Consider the following 18,062-nt stretch of genomic DNA (forward strand, 5'->3'; position numbering starts at 1 on the left):
CATGCATATATTCTTTTAAAGCTCATCATTGCTACACCCCAGTGTTAGTCCCGGGTCATGGCACAGCCTTCACGTGATTGTTCACCTCCCGCACCGTACGCTCACCTTGGATCCAAGTTAGGTGCTAGCCTGTCGTACATGTCGCATTAGACGACTCTGACTCATAGGTGACTCACGCATAGCACTAGCTTCACATGATCATGGCACTAAAGCGTATATATTTACACCCAGCCTGTCGTACAAGTCACACTAGATGACTCTGACTCGTGTGCTAGTATAGACTGATGAGCAATAGGTCTAGTCGTACAGGTCACATTAAGGTGACTCCGACTAGCATGTTAGTTTAGACTGATCTCACACCTAGCTTACATTTATTATTGCTGAGATATTGTGGCATGGCATGCTTCTATTTTTATTGCACTTGTGCATTCATTTTTCGTACCTACGTAATATTATTTTTTGGAAACTATACGGGTTTTACGGCGAGGGGTTATAACACTTTCAAAAGGTTTTTATTAATATTTTATTTTCAGGCCCACTCACCCTTATTTTTCACCCTTCTAGATTCTAGTAGCAGAGTTTTCGTACCGATGAGGATTATCGGCAAATCTTAGGGTAGATGATTACCATCGATGGTATAATTCTCACCCCATTTTACTGTACTGTACTTATGCTCTGTCATCACGTGTGAAGTGAATTCATACCTGCTCACCGCACACTCTTGTACTTAGGCACTTTTAGGTTTAAATTTATTCACATCTTCCATATCAATACACTTTATGGCTTCGTCACCTTCCAGATGTCGGCCAACACAGCTCGATTCGAAGTCCTAGTGGACATCCCGGGTCGGGGTGTGTCAGCTTAGTCTCACAATGGGCTAGCAATAAATAATTCAATAAGTTGTTTATTAATTTTTATTTTCTCTTTTTTAAACACATTCAAAACATCTTATGAGATGTACAATGTCAGTTATAAAAAAAATATTTCACAAGCGGATAATAATATGATTAAATTAGTTGTCAAATGATTCTTTTTTTTATTTATTTAACAAATGATATTATCTATATTAGGGGGGAAAACGGTGGACTTAGCCCCACATTAAAATTTAATATTAAATAACTTATTTACCCCACTATGCAATGACAATTTTGACCTTATTAGGTTTAAAAAAAAATTAAAAATTTCTAAATACACCCCAAATCACTTTTAGCGTATTATTGCTCTTCAACTATCAAAATCCCTCTCACCCTCCATTATTGAGCGAAACCCTAACCAATGAAACTACAGACATGTTGATTGAGAAAAATTATTTTTGACAAATGAAATACGAAATCGATGTACCTTCCACATGTATTGAGAGAAGGTAATTTTGGAAGTCTAATGGAATCATTTGGTGCCAATCCCCATCAAATTTGTTGGTTCTTTTATGTTATTTGTATTAGAAAGATGGAGACCTAGTTCTTCAATATATGAATGACAGCATATGTCTGGGAAAATCCACCTTTTCATCCCAAAAAGAAAAGTTTAGCGGTTAAGAAAGGCAACATTTTATGTGGCCACCCTTGAGGAAAAAGGGTAGCAACTACAGGAATCTATTTCAATTGAATGTTTGACAGCCACACGCATGAAATTGAGTTGCATATGTTCGTATATTATTAAATATCAGTGGCTCTCAGATTATAAATTTGCTTTGTACTTTTTCGCTCTCATGTGATTTGTTTAGATCAATTTTTCATTTCCCTCATTTATTGGTGTAGGTCCAATATTTAAAGGAAAGTGACTCAGAGTTAAATCTAATCTTGGAATTGTATAGAAATGAGTTGACTGATTCAAGGTGAGGCGCATTTACTGGTTTTTGGTTATTTAGTTGCACAACTTCAACTTTGCATATTGTGCAAAGAATGACACTTGAACCATCTTCTCAGTGTATCAAAGGCTTTTTGAAGTGTGCTTCTATTTTCTGGTATTAAATCGTTTCTGTTTTATTAACTAAATCAACACAAATTTTGTAAAGTGTGCAACAGCGGTTTTACTTAATTATTTACAACTGAATTTTTGAGATCTCATGTTCTTGTTCACTTGCATAGTGTTGTCTTTAATTCAATAGTGTTATAACTCAACTGTATTAATTGAGTTCCGTAAATTAATGTGATTATACATAAACAGCTGGTTTTCTTGTCATGTGTTGGTTTCGTAGTGCAAATGTAATATGTTCATAGCATGTGGTTCTTCTCTATTCACAGGGATGTCTTGGAATCTGGAGATTCAGAATGCAAGGCATGGGCTCGTGTTGAAAGTTTGAAGTCCTCTCTTGATGAACGCAACTTGGAATTACGAGTTAAGACAGCAAATGAAGTTGAACATAATTTGAAATCATTCAGCAAACTAAACGTTCAAATGTTTACATTCAGTCCTTGAAAATTAAAAATAAATGTTATAAGATTTGAGAAATGTGGGGTGTATAGAAAATGTGAGGTGTATGTAGAAAATATAAGGTGTATATTAAGAATGTGGGATGTGGGGGTATTATAGGGAAGTATATGGGGTGTATTAAGATAATTTTTAAGTGAAAAAGCAAATGTGGGGTGTATTATGTGGGGTTTATTCAACAATTTGTGGGGTGTTAATATAATAAGCTATTTTTAAAAAAATTTAACAAATAATATTATTTACACTAAAGGGGAGGTGGGTGGGCTTAGCCTCACAATGGGTTGGCAATAATGTAATTTAATCAGTTATTTATTAAATATTATTTTCTCTATTTTTAATGTAAATTCTATAAAAACCGATTTTATTACGTGGATTCAGCTGTTTTAATTGTTTTATGAGGAATTTGTTCTAGCATGATATAAGATTATTTATTTACTTCAAAATATTTAACTTTCCTTTTGTCAATTTACGTATATAAATATATTTAAAAAGCATAAGTCGCGTGTAGCACATCGTGATTCAAAAAAAGTTTTTTGCACGCGTATGCGCATGCATGAAGGCTAGTATTTTATAGTATACTTAGGAGTTTGATGCAGTAGGTGCCGAATGTTCTTTACAATATATGAAATTTGTCAAGAAACTTGAATATCTTTCTGATTTGTTTTACCAAGATCTTCCAATCACCTTCAATGTCAATTTTAGGATAACGCATTCAAACTGCCCAACGGATGAAAGCCCTTTTCAATGTTGTAGCCTCTGCTTGCAAAACAAATGAGAAGTCTGGAGGAAAAGCACTGTTAGTATTCCTTAACCTTATTATTATTATTTAAAAATAAAAATAAAAAATAACATCATATACATTAAGAGAGAGAGTTTGGCTTAAACTCATAATGAGTTAACTTTTTTTAACTTATGATAACAAAATAAGGAAAGTGATAACAACTAAATAGCATTTATATTTTAGATCTTCTATACTATATGCCATAGGTAAACGGATACTTGTGAAGAAACCTAACCATGTGATTATATCCATTCTCCACACAAGTTTTCTATATATTAGAAATTGATGACTGTTGGGACAAGATAAAAGGAGTAGGATTCTCTTCTCTCTCTTTTTTTCCTCCTCTTCCCTTCTTTTTTATTTGAACGGTTATGGTTAAGTCACGTCAGCATCTTATATTAATTTTTTATAAAAACAAAAAAACAAAATAGAGAATATAAGAGAAATGGACGAAAGGGGATGAAAAAAGATTAAAAGGAGTAGGATTCTCTTCTCTCTCTTTTTTTCCTCCTCTTCCCCTTTTTTTTATTTGAACGGTTATGGTTAAGTCACGTCAACATCTTATATTAATTTTTTATAAAAACAAAAAAACAAAATAGAGAATATAAAAGAAATGGACGAAAGGGGATGAAAAAAGATGGGAGAAAATGCTAGTTAAAGATAAAAGGGTTACATGTCAATTGATCAACATCACTCTACTGTTTCCTCACTGCATCAGCTTGTCCTCGTCTACATGGACATAGAGACCTCCCTTTAATAAAACTCATAGGTTTGAGATCAGATTACACACGGATTCGGCTTTCCATCAGTCCATCTCTCTCCCAAGTCCCAACATCTTATTCTTACATGAGAAATTGTTCAGTGTATCAAAAACACGACTCAATGTATTAAATATTATAATAAAATTTGTTGATTTTTTTAAATATTTAAGTATTTATCTTATAACAATTGATATGCCGGGTCAAGTACTCGACATACCAAAAAATCTCTCTTTATATACCACAAGTGGGACCACTTCATTCATTCTGTTTTTTTTTTTTTGAAGAACATAACATGAGACCCTGTCTGCATTTGTCCAAAATCCCGAAAGCGATGAAGGTGAGTCCCAATGGGCGGCCAACTGGATTTATATCCAACATAAAATAGCCAGCATTTGCATCACCACTCCCCACCCTCCAAGAATGGAGGGACACAAACCAATTATACAATCTAGAATGGTCTCTGTTTGTGTGTATCGTTAAGTTTAGTCGTTCGCGCCTGACAGTTGATAGAAAATGAACTCTATGGGCATTAATGGCCAAATATCACCAATGTGACATACGACTGAAAAAACATAGCAAAAAAAAGCTAATTCTTAATTTTGTGAATCGCATCTCTACGGTAAATAGTGATTTTTGATATTTTAACATCTTCCATTTTTGGTTGAAAGGACAAGACGACCAACTTACTACATTGTTGCAAAAAAATGATGATTTTGGCGATTTAATAAGTTTAGTAGGTTAAAAACACTTTTAAATCTGAAGATTATTTTTCAAATTTTTTGTAAATTCTTGTTTTGTTTTTCTGTTGCAAGGGCTTCCTTAGACTCTTTAAATCATTTTTAGAGCTTTAATTTGATATGTGTTATTCATCGTATATATAAAAAAAATTAGAGTTTCTCTCAACTTCTAATGTTTTATAAACAAACCTATTGAAGAGTGGTCATTTGTAATTTCTTTCAAATCGTGATAAAATCATTGATTTAAAGTCTAATGGAAAACTACTTTCATGTTCGGTTTAGAGAGCACTTTTTTCGTTGAGAGTTCCTCATTCCTCTTTTCTCCTTTACGAACATGGAATGATCAGCATTGTTTCCCTGGAAACACATCGTTCTATCAACGATTGACCATAACATAACTAGAACTTGCTTCTCCTACTACAAATGAAATCCATTTATTAGATTAATTAACATGACCGTTTGATAATTGATATATCATACCCCATATTATCACAAAATTTGATATGTACCTAAAGTGAAAGCCTTACTGAATTTAGGAACGCAACTTGTGACATCATATGTTGAAAAGACTACATAGACTCTACTTTAATGCTTGAACTAGGGACAAGTTTTTCAATTTGTGCAAGATATACACATGAGAACTGTTAGCCGGCCATTAACTGTGATAGAGACCCACACATTTACCTAACCATCCCACACCCTCCCATTTTTCACTACCAAATATCTTTCCATTAAACTTTCTCACCATATATCCCTTAATTAGGCCTTTTTGTTCCATCAAACCTTCGGTGATGACTCAGAAACACACCTCCTAAAGATCCGTTCAAGTAATCTTAAAAGAAAAAAGGTTCAAACACTATTACTACATGTTACCTTTGTTTGATTTTGCACCTTGCTTAGTCACACACAAATTCATGTACAGAGCCAACATCTCCATCCAAGGGCACATGACTCAGTTCCTGCATTTATTTCCTAGTGTTTCCACATTCCCTTCCTCATTGTTTTGTATGTGTGCCTCCATTTCATACATACCCCAAAGCCATTCACCAAAATTCTTATCTTCTTCCGTTCTTATTTATTTATATTCGGGGAGGGGCGAACTGAACAAAAAATCTCGGAGTGCATGCAGAAGTATATATATGTTATCAACTGATTCAGTTATATACCATTTCATGTCATAATCATTCATTCATACGCCAAAAGCTATTCGTAAAACTACAAAGCTTGTTCCTTAATTTCTTACTTATTTACATTTGGAGAGAGTCACAAAATCTCATGTGCATGCAAAAGTAAACGCTCTCAACCACTTCAGTTACATACTCAATATTATACCCAGTATTATGAATATCTATAAAGTACAAGTAATCAGTCTTTGTAGTTTGTGCCACCATTATTACTAATCTCTCACTTCCTTGCACTTTTCAGGCTTGGCGACAACAAAACACCCCCTCCCTCCCTTCCTCCGCGGCCCCATCTCTCTTTCTCGATTTGCTCTTCCTTCTTGTATTTCTTCCTATATAGCTAGGCTTTTTCATTTCACTTGTTTGGTGAAATGGGAAAGAAACATGATCTGTTGGTTGTAGTAGCGGTATTGCTGCTCATCTTTCTGGTAGGCCACACCCAAAGCTCTAGAGTGCTTCATCGGAGCAGTCAAGTGTTCAAGGTAATGAAGCCTAGCAGCAGATCCGGTCATCAGAAACTGCATGACAGCAGCTTTTTTGCGTTCTTACCAAAAGCAAGGCCTATCCCACCGTCTGGTCCTTCCAGGAAGCACAATGCAATTGGTTTGCAAAGTTCCTCGCAGCTCTCACCTTGAAGAAGACATAGAGATATATTTCTACAGAAAAAAGGTAGATGTAGCTGCTGCTGCTCATAAATCTTCCTCAACTCAGAGAACTAATATTGGTGATGGGTAATGCAGATGGGGTTGATGAATATATATTCACAGTTTTTGTTTTATTTTTGTTTATGCAGTCTAATTTTATGAGAAGCAAGCATAAAATAGCTTGGCAAGTTAATGTTTATGGGAATTTTGTAAAGGGGAAAAAGAAAATCAAAACATTAATTCATATTTTCTGCTATTTCTGTGGAATTAATCCTGTTTTTTTTTTTAATATAATTGAATTCTGCATGTAATTTTCACATGTAATGGAAGTGAAGTTATATGTTTTGTAATTATATTCAATCCAATCAGATGAAATTGTCCCTTCCGTAAGTTTTTGATGTGATCACATAGCTAGCCAGCTAGTAACAGTAATGCAGTACTAGAGATTGAGTGAACGCGAACTCAAAATATTTTGACAACAAGTGAGTGAGTGATGATGACGTGCGTGATCCTGTTAAATATTATAGGCTGACATGTCATCATCTCATCCTTTTATTTAGTTTTGCTCCATGCCTTTCCATCATCATCTCTCTCTCTCTCTCTCTCTCTCTCTCTCTCTCTCTTCTGTGTTTTTGCGTTTGGTTGGTGCAGCTGGCGAGGTGATGAGGAAAAAGAGGGGAGGAGGATGAGTTTTCAAACAAGAAGTCTCACTTGGTGATGAAAGAACCTAAGACTCACATTTCTTAGTTTATTATTTCCAACATTTTTTTCAAACACAAGGGGAGAATAATCCACTTTTAATTTGACTTTTTTGTTTGTTAATTAATTTAATTTTAAATTTTGTTATATATCTTATTTATTAAAGTAGACCAAAGTCTGTAACCGAAAAATAAGTCACCTACGAAACACCAAGCATGAAAATAAATAAAGTGATACTATTTGCACATTTGTTTTTACTTTTCACACACCACTTTTAATTTTTGGTCATCGAATTGAATGAATTAAGAAGATTAATAAAAAGAAATTAATAAGAATGGGTAAGAGATAAAAAAAAAACCGTGTAAATAACACTACCAATGTCTATCTATTAAAGTCTAATTTGGACCGCGATTTTGGAGGGGGGTAGGATAAGTTGACCAACTAATTCATAAAAGTTATAAGTTGGTTAAGCCATATCACATCTTGCATTAAATTCAAACTGCTACACTGGGAGAGACGTGAGACTAAAACCTTTTTCATCTTGCGTTCTTGTGCTGTAATACCTTATAATGTATAAATTTTCTTCACATAATAATATATTATCAAATTAAAATGTTACAACAGCGATGAATCCGATTTATACAATTGTGTTTATACAATTGTGAATCTTGTTCATACAAGTTGCACTCGTAGAACTGGTGATTCTCAAAGTAAAGTCCCTAGGGTCAAAAGTTGCGACTGTTACATTTTACTTTGGATTGTGGTGGAGGAAGATTCAAAGTGGTTTGGTTAAAACTTAATGCAAAGAGGGGTCCCTGCTGGCTTTTCACTTTTGACTGATGTTTGAATTTGCAATGCAAGTTTCAGTGTCGGTAGGTTATGAAAATGATCACGTTAGTATTTGAATAATGGAGCCAGAATGATCTACAATTATTCAATTAGCATTAAATATATGAAGAAATACTTTGTTATCTAGAATACAAATTTCGATATCCTCACGCGGAGCTTGTATGTTTTTTGGGGGCAACAGAAGTAGAAGATTGAATTGGAATGGATATGTCACTATTTTAATATATGTTGAAAGAAGAAATGAAAATTTTGTGATCAACATGAAAGTAGTAGATGAATTATTTAAAAATAAACTTATTGATTACAATCGTCTTTTAAATATATAAGAGAAGGAAGAAATTTTGTTTATGTCTAATCTTCTCAAATTGAAAAATCATTCTTGTCTACCATAAAAATACTTGATATTGATTTCAATCCAATCTTCAGATTCGATACAAAACGAGGCCTTTCTTGTCTAATTAATAAAACGTCGTCCAAAGAGGGCAAGTGAATAAGTCATTGGTGGAGAGAAATGAATGCATACTTACATGGTGCGCCTATATTTGAATTAACTTGGATATGACTATCCATTGCATTGAAAGCATTTTGAAAGAAGAAACAGATAAGAACTTCCAAATTTTATCCAAGTTAAAGATTATTCATGGAAAAAAGATATCCTTACTAGTCCCCTCATAAATGATAGAATTAAAAAGAACAATTTTTCTTCATGAGTAACCTGTAACTTGAACAAAATGGATAAGTTGTCATTCATTTCTACCTTCCAAATGCCTTCAATGTAGTGAACAATCCTATCCAAGCTAATTCTCTCTAGTGAGCGAGGCCCTAAAGGTTACATTCAACACGACTTCTTATTTTTACTTAACATTCAAGTGAAGAGGAATACCACCAAAACATAATAATGGTGGTATTCATTTTCACTCGAAAATGGGAGGTTGTGGATGGCGAATTCGATACCAAATTAGGCTGCTCATTGTGTGGCTTAACCAAACTCCCCCTCTCCTTAGTGTAAAAATGTCAATGTACTAAACAAAATATATATATATATATATAAAAAAAATAATTAAAAAAAGAAAAAAAAAAAAGAGAAAGCAATCTCTTTGGATTACCTACAATAATCATAAGGTTAGTTACTAAGCATTACGCTTGTGCTAATCGTTTCGCTACCAAGTTTAGATGATTTTCGCTAGAGAAAAACTTAAGTACCAAAAGTATGGAAGAGCAAGAAGAGACTTTGATTTGCTCAGATCATCGTCTCATAAATGAAGATTTTATATACACTACAATACAAGAGGTGTATAAAAGGGTAAATACCCATAAATTAAATGGATGAGAGAAAATCAATTTATGAAGGAAAATAAAAGAAAAAAAGAAGAAAAAATTGGGTAAGTGGGAAGGAATGAAAGGGGAGAAACAAAATAAAGGCAAAAGAGGTTGTTTGCATGCTTCCCTTCATACCCACCACCCTTTTGTTGCTTCCTCTCAACACCACCTACACAGTAATTCATACAAAATAAGTTAACGGAGGACTGCCTTCCTCCTGCCCCTCCTCTGCTAAGCTTGTTGAGATGAGGCAGGTGAGAGAGCTCCGTCTGATCTACGTGCAGCTGAGCCAGCAACCGAAGATTTGTCTGACCCACGCACATTGTACTTCTCATACACTTTCTCACGATTCTCCGACCACCAGATCTGTGCTTGGTGCTCTCCAAATCTCTTTCGGCTACAAATGAAAATATATATTATCAGACTTTGATTACAAGATTATTCCATCTTTGATCCATAACAGCAAAGTTATGCACCGAGTATGTGGCATGTTACGGCCAATATGATCAAGAGATCATTGGCCGACCAGCTGACACGTTTATTGTAGTAAGAAACTAGCAAAACCAAGAGTACCTGAAGCGCACTCGTTTGAGATCTCTAGTTCCATCCCGCAGAGCCACAAGAGTTATATAAACACCAGGCTCATATTGTTCAATCCATTCTGCCTCAACTGTATTACCATTAGCAGGCGATGGAGAATTCATGGATCTCGCACCATTCTCCCCATCTTGAAAAGGCCTGGATTCCCGGCCATCAACAGTTTCAGACACACTACTACTAACTGTCTGAAATGATCCACCGCCATTGGGTAGTTTATCTGGGGAGTTTATCATCCCATTGGAGGTCAGAGGGTCCCGACTGTGCTGCATGATTGTTTCATTTGTTCCAAGTTGACCCTTGGGTGAATGAGTCGGGCCGTGATTTCCATTTGTTGTAGCAGAGTCGATTCCCAAGGAGGAGATCAAGTAAGAACTGCTGATGGAAGTTGATCTTGAATGCTGCTCTTCATTAGCATCTGGATAGTTAATGCCATTTGGCTCCAAACCATTTGGCAGGAATGCCTGCTTTATGGTCTCTGAATCATAAACCCCAGGTGGAAGCCGTTCTGCCAAATCCTTGAGCTGAAATTATTATCAACGACGATGATCACTATGGCAGTCCAGCATAAAATAAAAACCAAAAAAAGTAGAGGTATTCAGCTACCCAACTCAATAGTAAATAACACCTTTTAACTTATTCAAGTCCGACAGTTTAAAAGATTGCAACTGACAAAAAATAGGTATGAAAAACTTGTACCATTGGATCCTTATTGCTACAGCCTACAGTTTCATTCATAGAGATAAACCTACATCAATCATGTACTATTCTACTCTGAACTGAAGTTTATTTTATTTCAAAAAGAAACGATTAAATTAAACGTGTACTAAATAGAAGACACAAAAGTTGATGATCGTGAATAAGTTTAGGAAATGAAAGCAAGTAGCAGAAGAAATGACCTGTGCGGTTAGTGACTTTATAACTTCTTTTGCAGCTTTAGATTTAGCAGATTCGTCCGCGGCCAATGCCATTGCTTCTTGTACTTTCTTTGAAGAATTCTGAAGCTCTAATTCTTGACGATCACATCTCTGTCTAAGGCTCTCAACCTTATAAAAAACATTTACAATCAAATTATTAAAATACGATAACTACAAATAGTCAAACATGAAACCCACCACCCCTCTCAAGAGGTTTATAAAAGTAGCAATAAAGTCCAGAAAAGTATGAACTTACCCGTGAACGTAATTTTAGCACTTCCTGATTCAAAAGTTCATTTGTTTTCTTCAGACTATCAGCAATACTTTTTGAGAAGGAAAGTCCTGATGTAGTAGGAACAGGAGTTGCAAAACGAGGAGGGCTTGGTCTCCTCGAGAAAGGGGACACGGACCTTGAACTTGCTCCAGATGGTGTAAGAACTGGTTTGGGAACTGTTCGTCGCAGATCAACAGCCGTTGACATAACAACCTCCTTTAATTGCAACAATGAAGGTGCTTGAGCAGAGCGGACAAGTGAAAATGTGTCAGCTTTCTTTCCCTGCTTGGCTGCTTTAGTATCTAATTGCTTTATCAAATCCATATTCGATGGTACAGCAGTCTTGTATAATTTTATGTCAGCCTTGTCCAACCTGTCCTTGTTCTCACCTGACAACCGAGGTATAGCATTCCTTCTGTTATTACTACCAGTTTCTGACACCTTATTCAATTTCATATAACAAGGATCACAAACTCGATATGGTTTTCCAGGATTAGGAGCCAGAGCTGCCCTTGTTGCTTTTTTTGAACTGCATGAGTGGCAGTGCACAAGTCCACAATTATAGCAGTTGTGCCTCTTCCTTGTGAACCCAAAAGCCTGTCTACAAGCAGAGCACTGTGACTGCTCAGCACCAGATACCCATTTGTGAAGACAAATAGCTGCTGTATATTCTGAACCGCAACCAATATATTTCACATGTCTATCCTTTAAAGCTTCAACCAAAGTCGGTGTTTTCCGATCTTCAACATCTCCATGGCCTAATCTCCCATTAGCTCCCTTTCCCCATGTATAAACTTCATTCCTGGATGTTAATACTGCTACATGATAAGCACCACATGCAATTTCTTCAATACAATCCCCACCGAGTTTGTCTTCTACCAAGCAAGGTAGCTTTCCATCAGAATTGGGATTCCCAAGCTGACCATAAACAGTACTGCCCATTGTAAAAACATGTCCTGAAGTCGTCAAGCCAACTGTTAAACTGTGCCCGCAAGCAATTTTGTGAAAATTGTAGTCAATAAGGGCTGGAACACATGTCGGTTTAAGTCGGGCTTCCTTGTCCCCATGCCCGAGACGATTTTTATCTCCATCACCCCAAGTAAACAACTTACCTGATGAAATACTTGCACTAGATTGTGTTGCAATAACCTCCACCACAGCAGCAGTGTGCCACACCCCACATGCAACAGATATTGTCCTCAACCCTGATAGGGATTCTATTTCTCTCGGATAAGGAACATTTTCTCTGTCTCCATGGCCTAAGACGCCAAATGTGCCGTCGCCGAATGTGAAGAGTTTCCCCGTTGATGTTATCAAGGCTGTATGCCATGGACCACAAGTTACAGAAGCAACTTGAAGTCCCTCAAGAGGACCCGAAATTCTCTTTGGTATCCAATGGCTGACATCAGTGCCATGACCAAGTAGCCCAGCATTATGCGTACCATCTCCCCACGTATAAAGTTCCCCAGCCATTGTAACAGCACATGTATGAAATTCTCCACATGCTGCAAAATCAACACTAGTAGCTGCCAGAGATTCAACTAGATGAGGTTGAACAACATCCTTCCCAGCACCATGCCCCAGTCGTCCTCCAGATTCTTCACCCCATGTAAACATTTCACCTTGTCTCGTGACCAAGGCTGCATGCTTGACCCCACAGGCTATATGATGGACATCCAAAACAACATTGGACTCTAATGGCCTAGGGACAAGCACATCTGATCTTGGGCTCAAATAATTCACATTTTTATCAGCCCCAACCTTAACAACACTATCACAAATAACCTCACCCCATATGTACACATCACCTAGAGCTTCACAATCATCCTGTCCAGAACCATGACTTGAAGTGCTAGGAGCACTTGAAACACTAACTCGAAATGCATCTGAACCAGATCCTTTAACTTGCATATTTGTCAGGTCTGATGCAGCATGTGACCTCTCAGAAACTGGAGAATTTTCAGGGGGAAAACTCTTGGGCGAAGTATTTGGTTTGAAATTAACAGAAATCTCTGGAGAGCCACTATCTCGTGCACCACTAGCAGAACTATCAGTAGGACTATTTGATGTCAAGTCCTTGCCATCCTGAAGTACCCGAAAACATGATAAGCAGGCAGTCATTCAACAGGTGTACTTATACATATCGAAATGTAAGAGAAACTTTCATACATCCAAAGTCTATGTGCGTGTGTGATTTCACCATAAAGAGGTTGGATGACTACAATAAAATCATATGAACAGAACTATAAGGTGGGATGACTCATTTAGAATATATATATATATATATATATATTAAACATATAAAGTAATAACAAATAAGATAAAAAAATGTCTATAAAAAAAAGCCAATCCAAAAATTACAAAGGGAAAGAAAAATATATATTAAACATGCAAAAACACTATGTCTATGCAAGGAGAAGTTTAATTTCTTTAAGAATCAAATACTCAAATTTAAATTAAAAATAATAAAAGAATCTTATCATAGTATTTCAGCATTTCAAATTTAGCTCAAAAGCTCCAATACAGCATGTTGGTACCTATATAACACAGATCACTGCAAGACAAGAGAAAACATAAAATTTAACCACAAAAGAGGTTTCTAAGTTGGCATATTTACATCAAGGTAGAGGCCTCCATCACTCCATCCGTCAATTTTCGAACGCCCACCTCTGCCAGAGGAAATGAGTGCTTTAAGGCCTGCAATCCACACTTGCGCCTCAACTTTGTCCTTGCAAATCTGGACGCAAATAACAGATTATCATAAATATTGTTATTATAAATAAAAATAGGAAACAATGTAAAGACAAATAATTTTGAGCTTCCACCACTAACCAGATCAAGAGACCGCTTTCCGTTATTGTATATAAGAGAAAATGATAAATAGTCCTTTTCAGGACGTAAATATCGTTGAAAGACAGCCTGTAACAAATTTTGGAGCAAGATGAAATTAGAATAAGTATCGCTAGAAGACTTAAATTTAAACTGCAGTAAATCTATGCCAATCATGTACTAAAAAATTATATCAAATTTCTCACAGTTCTTTGTCCAGGAACAATTCTTGTGACAGAAGCCAACTTCAAACTTCTTTCACTACTTGAAATCCAGATCAAAGTTGATTCGTCCTGAAATTATTAAATGCAGCAGTAAGTAGAAAGTAGAAAGAATTTAAGCAGACAAATTTGTGAATTAAAATACAATAAATATAATCACAAGCAAGAATCATAGAAGGCCATTGAAATGCTATCTACCACAGAAGGCCAGTGAAATGGTATCCCATTAGCAGTATTTTACATTGCATACATCAAAACACAAAGTAGCATGGTTATGCAGCAACGTAGCAGCACAACTAATGCCAACTGACATTTAACATATTCCAATACCTTACAAGGTGAATTGTATAGTCTATCAAACCTTCGTAGCTATTAATGATATGTTTCTCCAAGAACTATAGACCATATTTTGCCTTGACTGACCTCAAACTACACTACAAATAAGTTCTCAAATCTCTTATCCAAATTAAATATGCCATAGAATCTGGCAAACTGCCTACTGTACCCTTTGGTTCCAATCTGCCACATGGATCGGAACCTAAATTAACTCAGATTTCCCCTTCAGCTATTAATTTATTTAGCAGAAGGGAAACTTGATAAATTTTATCTTTTCCGTTATAAGCACAAATGGAAATTGTATACTTGTGGGAGAAGATGGAAATTACCTAATTGACACTACATTACCACTGCTAAGCAGGAAATTCAATTAAATATGTTTTGTAGCATTCTTGACTTCATCCTTTCATAAATTTTACTGTCTGTTCATGCAGGAATTGTGGAATAAATTTTTTATTTCAACCTTAATAATTGAGCACACCATGTTCTTTTCCTTCCATGGAGTGGACAAACCACCAATATTTTAAAAATAAAAAATAAATCCTAATAGAGAAGCATTAGATACAAACTTACAGTAGAAAGTCTAAATGGACAAAACTTAGGCTTTCCCTTACGACCATATTTCAGTAGTTGAGCACCCTTCTTCAAAGCAATTATTGCCTGAAAATCATTTAAGAATCATTCAAAACCATGAGAAAGATATGAAGGGCAGATAAACGCTGTATGAACTAAACATAGGACCATAATAACCCACACAAAAGAGTAGTATCATTTATACTCGAATATAGAATTCTACACCATATCAAATGCTATTCTAATTATAACGTTACCCTGAACTCCATACCGCATATAGTAATGACTTTTTGTCTTCCAATTCAAGAAGCACACCAACTTAGTTCTCATTCAGTTACAAGTTACAACCTTCCAAAACATATAATAATTCATAACTGTTATCCTGCGACTAAGAGAATAAATCGCTAAATCCAAACTTTTAAGATATTAAGAAACCCTATGCGTCCTCTAAAGTTACTATAAAAACTGTTCCAACTAGAGCAGCAGGTTTTACACCCTGCGAAGAAAGTAAAATGTGGTTTCCATGCAATGCCATTTCCATTAGATCACTCAGTCGCAATAATCACTAGACATTTATCGTTCGAAGATGTCAGTACTTTACATATGCCTCGGAGCAAACCCAGTTGCCGATATGGAAAATGCACTTGGGAAAAATACAAAATTAAAAAAGGTTCGAAACTTCGGTCCTGTTTGGTTCTGTAAAAGCACCCATACTGCATCCATTGAGCCAAAAACGATGAACCCAGAAGTGATCCTCAAAACCAAAACCTTAAGAAGAATATGTACCCACTAATTATATCTAAAAAGTTGTATGTCAATTACCAAATCAAAATTCCCTCACATTTTTAACATACCTGAAGATTATGTTCCCAGTAATTATATCTAGAGAGTTGTTTTTCAATTACCAAATCAAAATTCCCTCACATTTTTAACATACCTACAAAACTTAAAAGTATCAAGCTAAAAATAAAGAGCTCTCCATCCAATTTCCACTTTTTGGAGGAGGAAAAAAACAAATCTTCTGTTTTTCTAAGTAATTAAACAGACAAATAATTAGGAATTTATTTCATTTTCTTTGTATTTTTTGATACATTTGCAAAAACAAAAAAGAGGCAAAGAGAATTTAGAGAGAAAGAGACCGACCTGGTCGATGTCACGGTTGGCATTCCCGTAGCTAACAAGATCTGCCATTCCATGTGACAGAAATTACCGTAACGCCACCACCCTCTCCGATCCCCCGCCGGAGCTCCGTTCATCATCTACCTTCCAACTGTCTCTCGCGCCTCCGTGCAATACCATCAACGGCCACGTCACCACCACCACAACCACCACTGCTCAGCTCTCTCTTTCTCTACACTACGCGGCGCAGATCTGCCGAAAACCGAAGACCTCCAGTTCTGATCTTTGACTCCGAGCAAAGAAGAAACTGAGCTCGAAGCCGTGGACTGTTGGGAAGCTGGTTGCGGAGAGACCGACGGCGGGTTGAAAAACGAGAAGGGCCTCAGAGAGGAATTTAGGGAGTGAAAGAGAAAAGAGAAGGGACGAAAGGGCGTCGGAGAATGGGACGGGAGGGGAAGCGGACCGGACGAAGGAGCGAGGGAGGGAACAGAAGAGAGAAAATTCCCTGGAAAGAGAAAATTTGGGGGGGTGGGGTGGGGGCCGTGGGGCGTGTCCGAGTCTGTAAAAAGCACAACTGGTCAAACTTGTGAAAAATTGAGTACTACCGATCAAATAAATCAAACTCGCAAAATAAAATAAAATAAAATATGTATCTAGAATTTTAGAATTTGATGCAACTGAGTACGAACTTGTTGAAACTACATGATGTTAGAGATTTTAATAATAAATATATAAATTATTTTATATATATATATATATATATATATATTATATTGACTTGGTGCTGCATTGTTACAACTTTTAGTTAAAAAAAATGATGCTTACTCAAATTGTATGAGTAGAATTAAAAGATATAAATAATTAAAATTTACTTTCTGAAAATTCTAAATAGAAGATATGTCTTTTGGGTCAACACTATTAAGAAGGGTTGTATATCTTCAACTAAAATAAAAAGACTCGATGAATGGGTGCTTTAATGCCTATAAATACCTATTGTGGCATAATGTTTCACACACAATTTCAGAAATTTATTTTTACATTCCTTGTTCTCTCTTCTCTCCATCACATTCATACAATTTCCTTCTACTTATTTCTAAGGGAATGCAATTCGGTTTTGCTAATCGAATATTTCATACTTTGTTGTATCTTGGAAGTGACTTGCCAAGAACCATTTAGCAAACTCATTCTAGTGGGGGCAAATAACACTTTAAGGAAACGATTCAAGTTGTACCTCAAAGTCATCATTCAGATTATTCTCTATAGAAAATTCTCTATATTTCTATATTTACTCTAACACATGACCAAGGTGGAAAGTTACTCAAAGTTTTTCTTTTTATAAACAAGGTTAAACAAGCCACTAATTAGATGTGTCCTCCTCGTATGTTGTTTTTAAAAACGTTTTGTTGTAAGACTAAGATTGCAGCAATCAGTTTTGGTTTTCTCTTTTTATATAAGTAGTGTCGACCGGCCATATAAGTATAACTTTTCTTTCTTGCAAGAGTTTTATTTGTTATTTTCCAAAGTTTCCATTGCTGGAAATTGGCGAGGTGTAATGTCTTCAGCCAAATTTGAACTGAATGTAATTGTAGTCTAAGTTTTGAATTTCGTTTTTCGTTTTGTGCTACATAAATGTTTACGTAACTACTCATATACGTTATGATATATTCAATTTCAAAAACACTTTATCATTATAAGATTGTGGTTAGACTTTAGTGATGATTTTGCGTCCTTGTAAGAGTGCAAGCGATGCATCCTTTTCTTCTTTACGGGTGGTATTAGGTTTGAGCGTTGCGA

The 18,062-nt window shown here is 35.8% G+C and overlaps 1 protein-coding gene across 3 annotated transcripts; it reads right to left on the reverse strand.

The window, feature by feature from the left end:
- Positions 1 to 9,293: 9,293 nt before the first annotated feature.
- LOC137725177 (PH, RCC1 and FYVE domains-containing protein 1-like) lies at positions 9,294 to 16,824 on the reverse strand. 3 transcript variants are annotated; one of them, XM_068463770.1, is made up of 9 exons: positions 16,293 to 16,824; positions 15,150 to 15,236; positions 14,226 to 14,312; positions 14,023 to 14,109; positions 13,808 to 13,927; positions 11,173 to 13,275; positions 10,899 to 11,045; positions 9,976 to 10,523; positions 9,294 to 9,799 (listed from the first exon to the last, which is right to left on the reverse strand). In XM_068463770.1, exons 1-9 carry the CDS (start codon positions 16,338 to 16,340, stop codon positions 9,634 to 9,636), a joined length of 3,393 nt encoding a protein of 1,130 aa, XP_068319871.1. In that variant the 5' UTR covers positions 16,341 to 16,824; the 3' UTR covers positions 9,294 to 9,633. The 3 variants fall into 3 exon arrangements, with proteins under 3 accessions (XP_068319871.1, XP_068319872.1, XP_068319873.1); XM_068463771.1 differs by lacking the exon at positions 15,150 to 15,236; XM_068463772.1 differs by lacking the exon at positions 14,226 to 14,312.
- Positions 16,825 to 18,062: the final 1,238 nt, after the last annotated feature.

This window comes from Pyrus communis, chromosome 2 (assembly GCF_963583255.1).
Source record: "Pyrus communis chromosome 2, drPyrComm1.1, whole genome shotgun sequence".
Taxonomy (NCBI): domain Eukaryota; kingdom Viridiplantae; phylum Streptophyta; class Magnoliopsida; order Rosales; family Rosaceae; genus Pyrus; species Pyrus communis.